Consider the following 13,850-nt stretch of genomic DNA (forward strand, 5'->3'; position numbering starts at 1 on the left):
AGATGTAGTATTCAATGGTTTTGAAATCGTTGTCCTGTCCTTTGTCTAACATGGCCAGTATATCAACCAAGTCATTGTAAATTTCTAGATCACCTTATGATATGATGAAATAATCGAAACACATTTAATAAATGTGCAATGTCAGACCTTTTTAATTCATGTTGGGAACAAAACATATGGGTCGCCTAACATGGCAAAATACCAACAATTGTTAAACGCCGTTTCAGAACAATAAGGGTTTATACAATTATACCCGTAGTACACCATAATAAAAACGAATTTAAACTGTGCATTTCTTACCGTTTGAAGTACTTTTAGGGGAAAAAATGAAAAACTGAATGTCTTGATAAGTTTTTAATGTTACAAACCACAATATAAAAAAAAACATGTTAAACATCCCTTTTATTATTTTTTATTAACTTAAGTAGAAATATTTTATGATGGTACGTCAAAGCTCTTGCACTGATGAAACAATGTGCTTATTTAACGTAAATATTCGTTTCGTCATTTAGGCTAAATTCACGCACGGGAGTTCAATTCTTTCTTTCTTAGTTACAAAAAAATGAACTATTTCGTATAGAACTGATGTATATGTATTACAGGATAAGTTTTCTGATACAGAAATCAAATACATGTAAGAGGCACACGTATAATTGATCGTTCGTGTGGGACTGAGTTATGTGTGCAAAAATCAGTAATACAATGTCCCACCGCTTTGGCATTTTGTAAAATGATTGATTCTTCATGACTGCATGAACTAAAGAAAATATATCAACTCTTTATCAAGTATTTATCGTTTTCGTGTTATGAGATTAGATTCTGAAAATAAGTCCCACACAATGTAATAGATATTTGCGTAGGATTGTATAGTTACCATGTACTTTTGCCAGCAATGCGGATAAATGATTCTTTAAAGTCTTTGGCTTTCCCATTAGTTTTCTGGGAACCATTACTCTGATTTTCACGGAATTGCATTTCAATGTATCATTGAAGATACCATGCCCTCCGCTGTATGAACACACCAATAAATGTTTGTAAATGTTAAGGTCTGTTAAGGCGTTTATGGTAGCATGCATCACCGCTTCCGTCCATGATCAGGCTCAATCGAATTGTCTTACAAGCCGTGTTTGGCAACCTATTGGTTTCCACGGTCTTATTTTTACAGCAGTATTATAAATGGAAATTATTTCTTCTTCGTAAAAATATTATATTTTCAAATATATTTATTTATATCACTATTTCTTCCATTGAAATTTACAACGTCGAATCTGCTTTTTAATTTGCATGAAAGGAATTATTGCAATAAATACAGATTTATTGAAAAATAAATAAATTTATGTAAGTACGGGACGGTACGTTTTTTAATGTTGTTCAATTGCAGAGCAGGAAACAATTACGCGCAAATTATCAAGAACTTCAAAATCGTCAATAGAACAGGTTCTAGCACGTACAGTTCTGATGTTTTACTACAATTTGATGTCTATCACAATGTAATGTTATACTACAGACATCGCCGTATTGTACAACACAGGACAATCGTATTTGTATGGTTTGAATTTTCTTTATTCGTACTCGGTCATTTTCGACCCAGTAAGATACAGCTAACTTGGTGCTAGGGATGTCTTTGCTGTTCATTGGAGATTCTCATATGGCTGGGTTTGAGGCGTATATTGATAAATTGCAAAGCTATGATCCATCTGATATTAATTCGGCAATTGATATAAGGTTCTGCGGAATAAGTGGCGGCTCGAATCATGTACAGCTTTTTCAAGATTCGTTAGTGAAGCACAATCCAGACTATGTTGATATGTTCATCGGTGGTAACGACATTGATTCACTAGGCTCTAATGCATTAAATGCAGAGACCATAGTATTACGAATTATTTCAATTGCTCAACTTTTCTTACGTCGCAACAGTTTGAAACATATTTTTATTTGCCAATTAATTCCAAGGCAACACACCCGCCACATCCCAGTGTATATATACAATGAATTACTGAGAGAAGCAAACAAGGTATTTTAAACGAGAACTTGTTGGAAATGAATATTTAACATACTGGAATTTGAAAAGAATGAAACATTCTGAGGCAAATATTTTACAGAGGGATGGTGTTCATTTCAACAATCTTGGATATGAAAAAATTTGCCGCAATGTGACAGGAATAATTTTGAAGTGCATTACAGATATGTAATTCATGCATGTACATTGTTTGTCTTCAGGAGTGGAAGCAATCCATAGTGGTAGATACTGTATTCTAATTGGTGGCACATCTGTGTATATATTATCATATAGCAGTAAGTATAGCTATAGTAAGTATGTTTGGCTGTCATATATGATGGAAACAAACCCATATGGGGTCTATTTCAATAGATAAACATGACTTTCTACAAGTTCATAAACATGATAGACTAAATGTAGTTAAATGGACTACTAGAATCATTGTCTGCATTTGTTTATATTCAATTCTACTGTATAAATAATGTTTACAGACAAAATGAGATTATATACAGTCAAATTTACCGCAAGTTGTCAAATGGACGACAAACATTGGTTGTATTTGGCGGTTGTCTGTACATTTATGTAGTCAAATGTGCTGCATTGAGTCAAATGAGCTACTAAGTCTATGTTAATCAAGATATTTTGGCTGTATTGGTGCAGTCATATGGACTTTTTAGTGTAGTCAGATGGACTACTAACTTTGTATAGTCAGATGGACTTTTTGTATAGTCAAATGGGCTATATATGTAGTCATATGGACTACTTTATTTAGTCAATGGACTATTTTTAAGGTATGGTTAAACACAGGATGACTGTCATACAGTTGTAAACTTTTACAAGAAGAGATTGTTGTAGATACAATTTATGTCATGGAAGTTGATCTTTACATGCACTAGTATATGGTTATCTGTTCATATGTCAGTACTACATTTCAGACATGCCACCCAGAAAAAGACAAAAAACAGCTAAGGCTGCTGCAGCCGAGGAAGCTGCTAAAACCAAACGAGGACCTAAACCAGTTGAGCAGGTTACGGAAGCTGTCACATCCAATTTATCGGATAAAGACTTGAATACAATTATATCAAATGTTGTTCCTGCTGTCACACAAGGTATATTACAGGTATTAAAAGACTTGAAGGTAATACCGCCTGAAAATCCTCAGAATCAAAACTTCGAAGAAGAACAGTTACCTTTGCCCACGCAGAGCTCTTCGGCATCTGTACCAACACCATTGTTGGCAGCTTCGGGTACGAATCCAAATTCTGCTACATTTTTGCGTCCACTTTTTCTTGGTATTGATGAAAAAATAAAATCTAAGATTGTAGCAGATCAATTTGTGGAGTTAGACTCCATATTAGATAATGGTGATTATCAATATCAGTTAGTCGAAAATGGCAGTGGGGAACCTTCGTTCAAGAAAGTTTTTAAATCGTCAACCAGTATTAAAACGCTGGATCAATGGTTCAAGGCATTCCATATTTTTACTAGTGTTTACACAGACAGACACCCAACGTCTGCTCCTGCTTTAATGAAACATTGCGACACAGTTCATAAACTTGCAAAGCAATCAAGGGATTCCGCTGCCATTTTTTACGATAGACAATTTCGTCTCTTAAAAGAAGCTAGGTCGGCTTCGATTTCATACGGGGAAATCGATACTCAATTGTACACGCAGGCACTGGCCATGGGGTTAATTAAACCAAAACAAAAACAGTCCTTTCTTGGCGCAAGATCCAAACAAAACAAACCGTGTTTTGATTTCAACAACGGGTCTTGTGCTAAAAAATTGTGTACCTTTCAGCACAGATGTCAAAAATGCTCCGGTCCACATGGACGAATTGTATGTTCTAAAAAGCCAGCCCAAAAGGAACAATCAAATTTGAAGTCGAAGAACTGATGATGAAACCCCATGCACAGTGCCTGCAGTCTTAAATTATAAGGCTACTCATATTGTTACACCTATTAATTCTGATAAGCTACGATACTGGCTCCAAGAGTACGACTTGAAATTAACAGAATATTTGGTGAATGGTTTCAAACAGGGCTTTAAAATACCTTTTACAGGTACTCACCATAATACATTTCCTGGGAATTTAAAGTCTGCGACTGAAAATTTACAATAATGCTGCTAAGAGATAACGTGTTACCTTTTTGACGGCGCCCGCATGTAGTCAGGGAGAACGTTTCTTTGATGACTTCGCGGTTGTCCTATCTGGTGACCAGAATGACCGATGACAGTCACAACACAATATGTGCAATTTATAAAACAACTAGTCTACAAATGGAAAAAAAAGAATAAAATGTTTTTCGGGGTTATTGTGAAATTAACCTCAGAATATGATTGGCAAATAACCAAATATCGCTGTCGCAATTCATTGACTGGAGATCATATTCTGTTAGTAGATTTCACATGCTTCGTTGAAAGATCGAAATATCTTTTACCGAGTGAACACTAAATGAAAATAGAAATTTTATGTTAAACTAACTGACTTTCTTTTTATTTCAATATTTTCAATGGTCTTAAACGTTTTATCATAATATCAATGTTATGAAACGTTAAATAGTCCTGTGAAATTTCTAGATTTTTAAAATTTAATACACTGGAACTTAAACATTTATGATGCAAATTCTCTTGCATTCAAGTATAGGAACGTACTTTGACACAACCTCTTAAAAGACGTGATCTTTCGAGCAGTAGTAACTATATGTAGTTTTTTTTTTTTTTTCAAAATATTATGTCCTTATGCGGTAGTATTAGCTGCCGTCAACGGACGAGTTTGTAATTGAAAAAATGTATACCTATCGATTTTGCTGCGACGAAATTAATATTTCATGCTGTTTTATGTTCTCAGCATAAAAACTACATAATGTTTTGTCTGTTTAATTACTACTTTATCTTTAAAAGCCTCCTGTTGAAATAATAAAATATCAAAAGTGGTCCCGTTCGTTTACCGATTAATGTCTTTTATAGCGAATGTTAGTCTATAAAACGCACACCGGGTGGTATCAATGTCCCTTTTATATTTTTCCATGTTTTTGCGTGTAAATCTATGAAGACGAGTGAGTCTTAACGACTTTAAGTTTGTATTGGCTTGCATCTACAATTTACTAAAGTTATACAACTATTGCATATATTTTGTTTAGTAAAATATCATTATATGCTTACCTTGGACCACATTTAACTACTCACACATATGTGAAAGTGTATCTACATACTTGTACTCGTCAGACCGCTTAACTATTTAGATGAAATTTATGTTTACATAACGGGTGCGTAAAGCATCTGTTAGATGTATGTGTTGCTCTTTTCGTTATATTATACGACCATCACGCGTCTACAGTTTGAGTTTGATATAGGACACAGAATAGCGTTCAAATCGCTTTAAATTCAAATCAATACATATGTAAATCATAGCTTTATTTATTTTTTCTACAATTCTAATTGTTATTATCTGGAACATTAGTGATAAAGATATCTGCGTCACGCTGTATAGACATTTACTTGTGAGGTCTTCCGGTGCAAAATATTTTCAATTAGCGATCTACTTTTTCAATAAAAACATTGTCCTATTTTGTATTTTCTTCAAATCAAGATTGATTGTCTATATATTGAACAAACTTTTCCCCTTTGCAGCTCATTATTCAAATACGTACCAATCATTTTTCTGAGTAAATTAAAGTTTAAGTTCAATAGATACCTAAGATTTTCAGCAAAAGGAAAAAATACACTAAGTAAAGTCTAGAAATTGATTTCTTAGTCCTTGAAATAACCAAAATGTGAAATTTATGATAGTTATGGTAATATCAATAACAGAAGTTTTAATATTTAATTTAAAGCTGTGACCTGCAAAGAATGACAACCCTTGCTTTAGGCCGGTACTCATATGCAGAGATATTTTATTAATTTACGTCCCTTGCAATAAAAAAATAAGTCGAAAATGAAAACGGTTTCAGTCACAATATCATACCTTTCTGCACAACAAAAGCGTTTTGGATTTATTTATATGTGATTGATTTACCCTTTAAAACCTGCCTCTTAAGATTTTGTCAGCTTACTTGTGGTAAAACGAATGTTGATATATATGGAGGATATTTGTTTGTTTTGAGTAAATATAAAATATCTCACCTCAAAGTGGGAAAATTTTCACATTTTCACTCGCGCTACGCGCTCATGAAAATATTTGAAATTTTCTTACTTCTCAATGAAATATATTCCATATTCACTCCAAACAAACAAATATCCTCGTTTGGGACAATACGAATAAAATAGATTGAATGGTACAGTAAATTAATGTTATCTCCATATTTGCGCTTAACGAAAAAAGAAAAACGATGCCTATGTCTAGACAAGCATTAAGTATTCTCTAGTACTCTGATGCTTTTCTCCTAAATCCTACAAAGAAAACGACGAAGGGGTGGAATTATTTCTTACAGCTTGCTTAGTCGTGCCCTTAAATGTTTAGTTCTTGGTGCTCTGACTTTAGACAAGTTGAGTACATTGGTGTATTCTACCTTAGATTCAACCTATTTATATGTTTCTTCACTAGTGTTAGAGCCTTTCTAAAAGGGGAGTTATTTTATTTACACCGTTTTGTCTAACTCGTTGAAAATAGGGTTAGTGTGAGGTTGGCATGCTCTACACGTGTTTAAACCGCCAGTTTCCTTTATAAAGGTATCTGACCGTGATATTGCGGTACCCTTACTTTCAACTTGTTTTTTTTTTCTTTGTTTCGTATTTTATGTTATGTATATTGTCTTGTTAGTTGGTGGTGTTCCTTTCCTTATTCCCCGCATCTTCCACCTGCATTTACGCTTCATTTCCTTTTTCTAAGAGTGGGGTTAGGTGCCCACCATCTTTCTGACCACCTGTCGTCCCCGGGTGGTGTCCTACTTAAGTTGCCTTTCAGGCAAAACTGTTTGTTTTGTATGTGTTTGCGTGCGTGCCCGTGTATGGCAGCGTGCGTACAAGCGAGCGTGCGTGTGTGTCTTCTGCACGTCTGTGTTTGCGCTGCGGTGGTTTGCGGTACAAGGATACTACTTTTTTGGAACGTTGCTTTCCCTGTAAATATTCGTCCTTGATTTTTTGTTCACTTTTCCCAACACCCCCTCCCCTTTCTCTAATCCTTGCCCATTTTCTTGTTAGATTTTTGAGGCAACCCGTCTGTATAACTTTCCAATACATTTTTCCATTCGTTGCGGGTCTGCCTTGCGATGCATGGCTCTCTTGTTGTATTTTGGATGCTCTGTGCTTCCGGCTTTCATTTTGTGCGTGTGTTCCTTTAAATTACAAATTATATCATTGCATGAAACCCTAGTTTATTCATCTGAAAGATCTGAAGGACACATTTTAATAAGTAATTCAGTCTGAACCTCGATACTGTGTGCAATATCAAATATATCAGGCATCCCCAGTGGATTTCCCTTTGCCTTTGTTTTGTCTTTTAAACCAGAATGATTCTAAATAGAAACGTTTATTACTAAACAGTATTCCTGAGAAAACGTAACAGCACATCAATCAGTAAATATCTAAGCAAACAAACACGTATTTCATTATCTACTAGCTCTCTGCAAAAGGAAAGAATAGTGTTACAAATCGACAAAATACTCCGACTTGGTTTGATCGAGCCTATTTGTGATAGGTTGTGACATGTATAGCATTCCTCATGCCTTTACCATTGACTTTAGTGGAGCTCTGTTTTTCAGAAACATTTGATGGACTCGATGCTTCCAAAGAGAACAGAAAGCATTAGGTACGTTTGGTTTCATTTTATATGTTTCAAGACTTCAAGTGTCTCTGGTTTTGTTGTCCGGTTATTTGTAAACTGTTGAATTTGTTTATCAAAATATGTATATATTAACAAAGTTTGTTTAGATTAGAATGAAATAGTTTAATTGAATATTTTGATGTGTTCTGTATCGATTCAGTATCAAGACGTTCGCAAACATATTTGTATGATTTTTACATCAAAGCTTAGACAAATGTTTTGCTAAACGTGAAGCGTTTTAAGAAACTCGAAAAGAAAAAGGGACGTTGAATACCATGCTACGCAGTGCAAGTGAACTTCAGGAAGTGACCCAAATATTGCCGCATACTAAAACCTTGTCCTCAGAATAACAACCTTTACTCTCTTCGTTTCTAAGAATATAACTAGAAAACTACAACTATAAACATGAAATAAGTCTTATTTATGTTGCTCTAAAGCAAATGTTGTTGAATTTGGAAATGATATCATACGTTAGTAGTTAGTCACCGGATTTCGAATCCAGTGGTCCCATGCTTCTCCAACTAAAAGGTATTGATGGTCTTCCCATTGTAGTGAATCGAAATCAATTTGTGTTTCACCAAATCCTAATACGACTACACATTTTTCTGTCGGAGTTGCAAGTATTGGCAAATCGACCTACGAATGAAATTTTTGGACACATACAAAATACCGCATTTACTCCAGACAACTTATCATCATATAATATTCAGGTATTGTTATGGGGAAATAAATCAATGTATCAAAATATTTTTGGATACTATTTTGATGTAATAATGTAGCTGTTTTAGGAGTCCCAGACTTATTATAATAATTTCATTTTGTTGATACTTCCATTTACATAAAACCAAAATTCTCTAAATTAGGTAATAATTCGACATTATATAATTTATTTCATTGAACATGTTCTCATATTTCTTTGGTAGAAACCAGGGCCGTCTTTATACAGTGATTGATTTTCATATAGATTAATACTTTTACGTATATATGCAACCACTTACCTCAACCCGCCCGCTTAGCTCAATAGGGAGAGCACAGATCTACGGATCGTGGAGTCGTAAATTTGATTCCCAAGCGAGACATATGTTCTCCGTGACAATCTAATATGACGTTGTGGCTGAAATCATTCGCCATCCACCTTTGATTCATGTGGAGAACTTGGAACTTGGCATTTACTTGCGGAGAAAAGATTTGTACTGGTGCAGAAGTCAGAAACACTAGTGGGGTTAACTGTCCGCCGTTTTATAACTGAAATACCGTTGAAAGATGGTGAGAGACCAAAACAAAAAAAGACACAAAACCGTTTACTTCATCACTTTATTTTTATACAATAGAGGAAATACAATTACTAAGAAGCTCCATTAGACGCATATAACGCAACCAAAAAAAGCAGAGTTCGAATGAGTCTGTTCGTGTGGGGTAATGAAATATGCAACCTCACTCACGCACCTAGCACCAACCTATTTTTGTTGTTATTGGGTTAAACGGCACACGTACACAATATTACGCCATTCCAGCTTTTTATGATGGAGAAAGAACCTATATAGGTGCCCCTCCCTGCATTATTTCATCACGGACGGGCACACGACGTTAAGTAAGCCAGCTGGATGGTTTTCTCACATGAAAGCACCGACCTAAGCGCAAAATTTATTATACAAATAACTGAGTTGACTCCATGGCCCAAATGAACGAAAAAAAAAAGGACGGCGAGTCCATGTACGCGGACACATCATTTAACGGCCACCATAATTATGATCCTAAACAGACTATTGAATCTATAAGAAGATCTTTCGGAAAGATGGAACTCAACCAAGCAGAATAATCGCTGAATCGCTTCATGTGGATAGGTACTGCTTAGAAAAAAAAGAAAAAGAAAATAAAAGCCGTTTATATGAATAGGCATTTGCTAAGCACAGACGGCAATGACAGTAATAATTAATCATTCTTTTTCTGAAAGCAGATGTCTCTATTTACTTTATGTCATTAAATATGTATGCTTACTGTTTCGTTTTATTACATGCTCATCAAGTGCTTCTAAACAACAGATACGTATAGTAATGGTTAATCATTGGGTTCTATATACAATATCTTATACATTTGTTAAAAGTTGTACAATTATAACTGGAAGTGCAGTTTCTCTTTTACCATTCTGCGCTTCAATATTTGGCAGTACCAGCGATCGAGTTACACAGATATTAACACGATTAGCTTGCCTGTAGGGAAATCATTATATTGCTAACGGAACACTTTTGTCAATTTCTTTTCATGAGTTTGCTTCCTTCAATACCTTTTCCTTCATATTCAAAGACGCCATACGTTACATTTTTGTGTTCTTCATGAGATATACAGAGCGGGATATTTCAGAACATGAAAATATTTTCATGTTCAAAAGAATTTATTAACGTCTCTCCTTTCTAGGACAAATTCTTTTGTTCTAACTTTATGTTTAACGAAGCATGCAGCATACATTGTCGTCATAGGAAATGTATAAGAACGAGAACAAAAGAAGAAACAAGACATCAGAGGTTTCTCTTGATACGAAACAAGAATCATGTAATATTTGTCTGTTTAAATCGCATTCTATAAGTTTTACAGTACGGTTACATGTTATTTAAAAGCACAGAAGATTTCAGTTTTATTAGAGTTTTAACTCGTCCATCTACTGAACATTTAACATCAGAAAAAAAAAGGAAAATGGAATGTTTTATCAATAGATTCATCAAATTTACTTATACGGCAAAGGCCTCTCTTATAGAAATACGTACATTATCCTAGTATATAGAAAATTTACTCAAATGTAGTTCTATAGTCAATGATACAGTGTTCGGTATATAGAAACATTACATGCAACCTTATACTGCAATTATGACATAATACGGATCAACCGTAATCAATGTGGTGTCTAAGTCTTCAAAAGATGATGTTTTATTTGAATAAAGAAAGTTCTAGTTCACATAAGATTAGATACAATTTGTTTCATCGTTTTCCATCTTGTTAATACAGGAGATAGCCTTTAACTTAATCCGTATTTGATGTCTTGAATGGAAATTGTCTCCGTTTTTATTTGAATATGTGCGAATATGATAAAGATGGATTACTACAGACGGAAACAAGTTAAGAGAATTCTGGAAAATTTCTCTAACTCGAAGAAAGCTCTAGTTGAATAATTTAAATAAAAAGAAAACAAGTTAAATATCGAAACTGTCATGGATGTCACTTGCAAATCTTCAGAATGATCAGCTCCTACAGAAGTCCATCATAGATTCAAAACCTGGGAATAATATTTTTAAACTAATATCAATATTTAAAAAAAATAATACAAAATCATTTTAAATATCTGACAATTCATTCTTGAAAAAAGTCGTAATTCTTCTGTTTCTTTGTGGTTGTACGTTGTCGTTATTCTATAGTCTACAATGGTGTTAGTCAGGTTATGTTATTACTTTTAAATGGGTGGCACTGACATCTTTAAATCAGTCAAAATGTCACGAAATCTGCCTTAACATTAAATGACGATAGATTTTGAAGGCACTGCAAAAGCCGACAGTTGCTATCAAACTGCAGAAAAGCTGTATATCATTGCTAATACCTTTGACATATCAAAATATCGTTATAATCTATGTTATTGACGGTATCCTAATATATATGGAAAATGCTCAAAAAGTATATTTCAAGATTTTAAACTGACAAACTAATGTTGTTTACACAGTCTAGCGAATACGCAATACCTGTCAACGTAAATGGCCGTGTTACGCAAATTCTAACATAATTATCTCGCCTTCCGGGACTAGATTATACCTAACATGGGAACAATCATGCCACGTTTTCACATTACCTTAAAGATTTGTATCCTTCCATGTGTTTCTCGGAATTAAAAATTATAGATCTAGTACAAGTAAGGAAATATTGTACATAAAATAGCATGGCTTTTATTATACACAACGTAGTTATTACCGTATTTCCAATAATGCATTTTATGAAATTATAAATTTCCAGAAAAGTGTATCGTTCTAATGAAGCTGATATCTTATTATGAAAAAAAGTAAATGAGAGCTAAAAAGACAAAAATCCAATACGAAGAACGCAGCCCCCTATGAACATATGTTTGCATGTTAGACATACAGACGGAATCACTGATCTTTTTGTATTCATTAAACGAACTGAAATTACAAACCTTATAATAACAGCTAAATAAATGGTATAATTATGAAGAAAAGTTTTGTAAGCTTTAATTTCATATAAATCCATTAGGCTAAGAAGCCTATGAGACATACAAATACAAAACTATATGGTGAACAGTAACAACAATACACATATAATGACTTTGAATACATAAATATCATATGAGCCGTGCCATGGGAAAACCAACATAGTGGGTATGCGACCAGCATGGATCCAGACCAGCCTGCGCATCCGCGCAGTCTGGTCAGGCTCCATGCTGTTCGCTTTTAAAGCCTATTGGAATTGGAGAAACTGTCAGCGAACAGCATGGATCCTGGCCAGACTGCGCGGATGCGCAGGCTGGTCTGGATCCATGCTGGTCGCATACCCACTATGTTGGTTTTCTCATGGCACGGCTCATATATAGTTTTTCACAATGGAGAAGGTTATATAAAGTTGAAAGCAATCTCTAGCTTGCATTGTCATTTTCATGTATATATAACTATACATTTACATCACAATCCAACGTCTATAATATTCCAGCTGATGTCAAGTCGAGCGAAATATTTCTATTAAGGGAAATGAAACCAAGAATCGCCTTAAAATGACACGATCAAATACTTAAATGTTCATAACTTTGTTATTTTCAAAGAGATTTTGAAAATTATTTCACTGCTATAATTGATTTTAAAAGACGCAGCAGACACAATTAATATTTAAACAACTTTAACTTTCCCGGTAAAGTGACAGTTATGCAAGTTGTAGGATAAAGAAACCAACTCCATCACGGATACTTCTCAGATCAGCATAGTGATTAGTGATTGTGCTACATTTTGTATGTACAGTACTTTGTGCCTTTTGCATTGTGTCCTTTTGATAAAGGTTTTTACAGTTTTCACAAATAATTGATCATAATAAACACCATTTTTGATTTTCTGTATTTTACTTATTGAATGTGTGTGCTTTGACAAGGTATAAAATTATTTAAAGGCTGTGTAACATTTCTTTAAAGATTCAGATGACATGTAGTACAAGTTCGCCTTTAGTACAAGTTTGTAATTGCGATACACTTGTCACAACGTCTTTTATGATAGAGAATTCACTTATTATTATTATTATTATTATTTACCAGATTTTATAGCGCTCTTTTCATCTATGAAATACACGTTCATAGCGCTGTACAGAATGATATGGACATACAATACAACACCAAAAAATATATTTTAAAATAGTTTAACATTAAAAGGTAGTTAGCTAGAATCAAGTTTGACTCTACAATCAAACCGAGCCTGTAACATTTTCGTATTTGTCGTGTTGAGCGACCTGTGAAGTTTTTTTTATCTACATATTAATTATACTAGATATTTTAAAGAACAATAAACAACAGTAAATAATTTTAATTGCACAGTCATACAACAGCTTGTTTTCCAGTGCAAAGCTAGTTTCAATAGACCATGAAGAAAAAGTGTTTTTTTTTTTCAATAAATTTTTAAAAGCATCCAAACTTTTAGCGTCTCTAAAGGTAGCCGGAAGAGTATTCCATAAATTCAGCAAAGCTGATGAAAAACTACGATCACCGTACCTCGCAGTTCTGTTTTTTGGAACAACTAGTTGTTTTGAGTTGTTATTGGATCCATTCACAAGTATGGCCTCTAGAGAGGTCACAAGGTTTTTCTATTTTTAGATCTACTGACCTAGTTTTTGACCGCAGTTGACCCAGTTTCAAACTTGACCTAGATATCATCAAGATGAACATACAGACCAATTTTCATACAGATCCCATGAAAAATATGGCCTTTAGAGAGGTCACAAGGTTTTTCTATTATTTGACCTACTGACCTAGTTTTTGAAGGCACATGACCCACTTTCGAACTTGACCTAGATATCATCAAGATGATTATTCAGACCAACTTTCATACAGATCCCAT

General features: G+C 34.2%; 1 protein-coding gene across 1 annotated transcript; it reads left to right on the forward strand.

The window, feature by feature from the left end:
• The first annotated feature begins 1,375 nt into the window (after positions 1 to 1,375).
• On the forward strand, positions 1,376 to 4,052 carry LOC128559666 (uncharacterized). Its single transcript, XM_053551989.1, has 3 exons — positions 1,376 to 1,437; positions 2,221 to 2,295; positions 2,935 to 4,052. Exon 3 carries the CDS (start codon positions 2,937 to 2,939, stop codon positions 3,894 to 3,896), a length of 960 nt encoding a protein of 319 aa, XP_053407964.1. The 5' UTR covers positions 1,376 to 1,437; positions 2,221 to 2,295; positions 2,935 to 2,936; the 3' UTR covers positions 3,897 to 4,052.
• Positions 4,053 to 13,850: the final 9,798 nt, after the last annotated feature.

Source organism: Mercenaria mercenaria, chromosome 9 (assembly GCF_021730395.1).
Source record: "Mercenaria mercenaria strain notata chromosome 9, MADL_Memer_1, whole genome shotgun sequence".
Taxonomy (NCBI): Eukaryota; Metazoa; Mollusca; class Bivalvia; order Venerida; family Veneridae; genus Mercenaria; species Mercenaria mercenaria.

Bases quoted from the DNA above. Each gene is read 5' to 3' on its own strand.
- LOC128559666 (XM_053551989.1), top strand. From the start codon at position 2,937: ATGCCACCCAGAAAAAGACAAAAAACAGCTAAGGCTGCTGCAGCCGAG.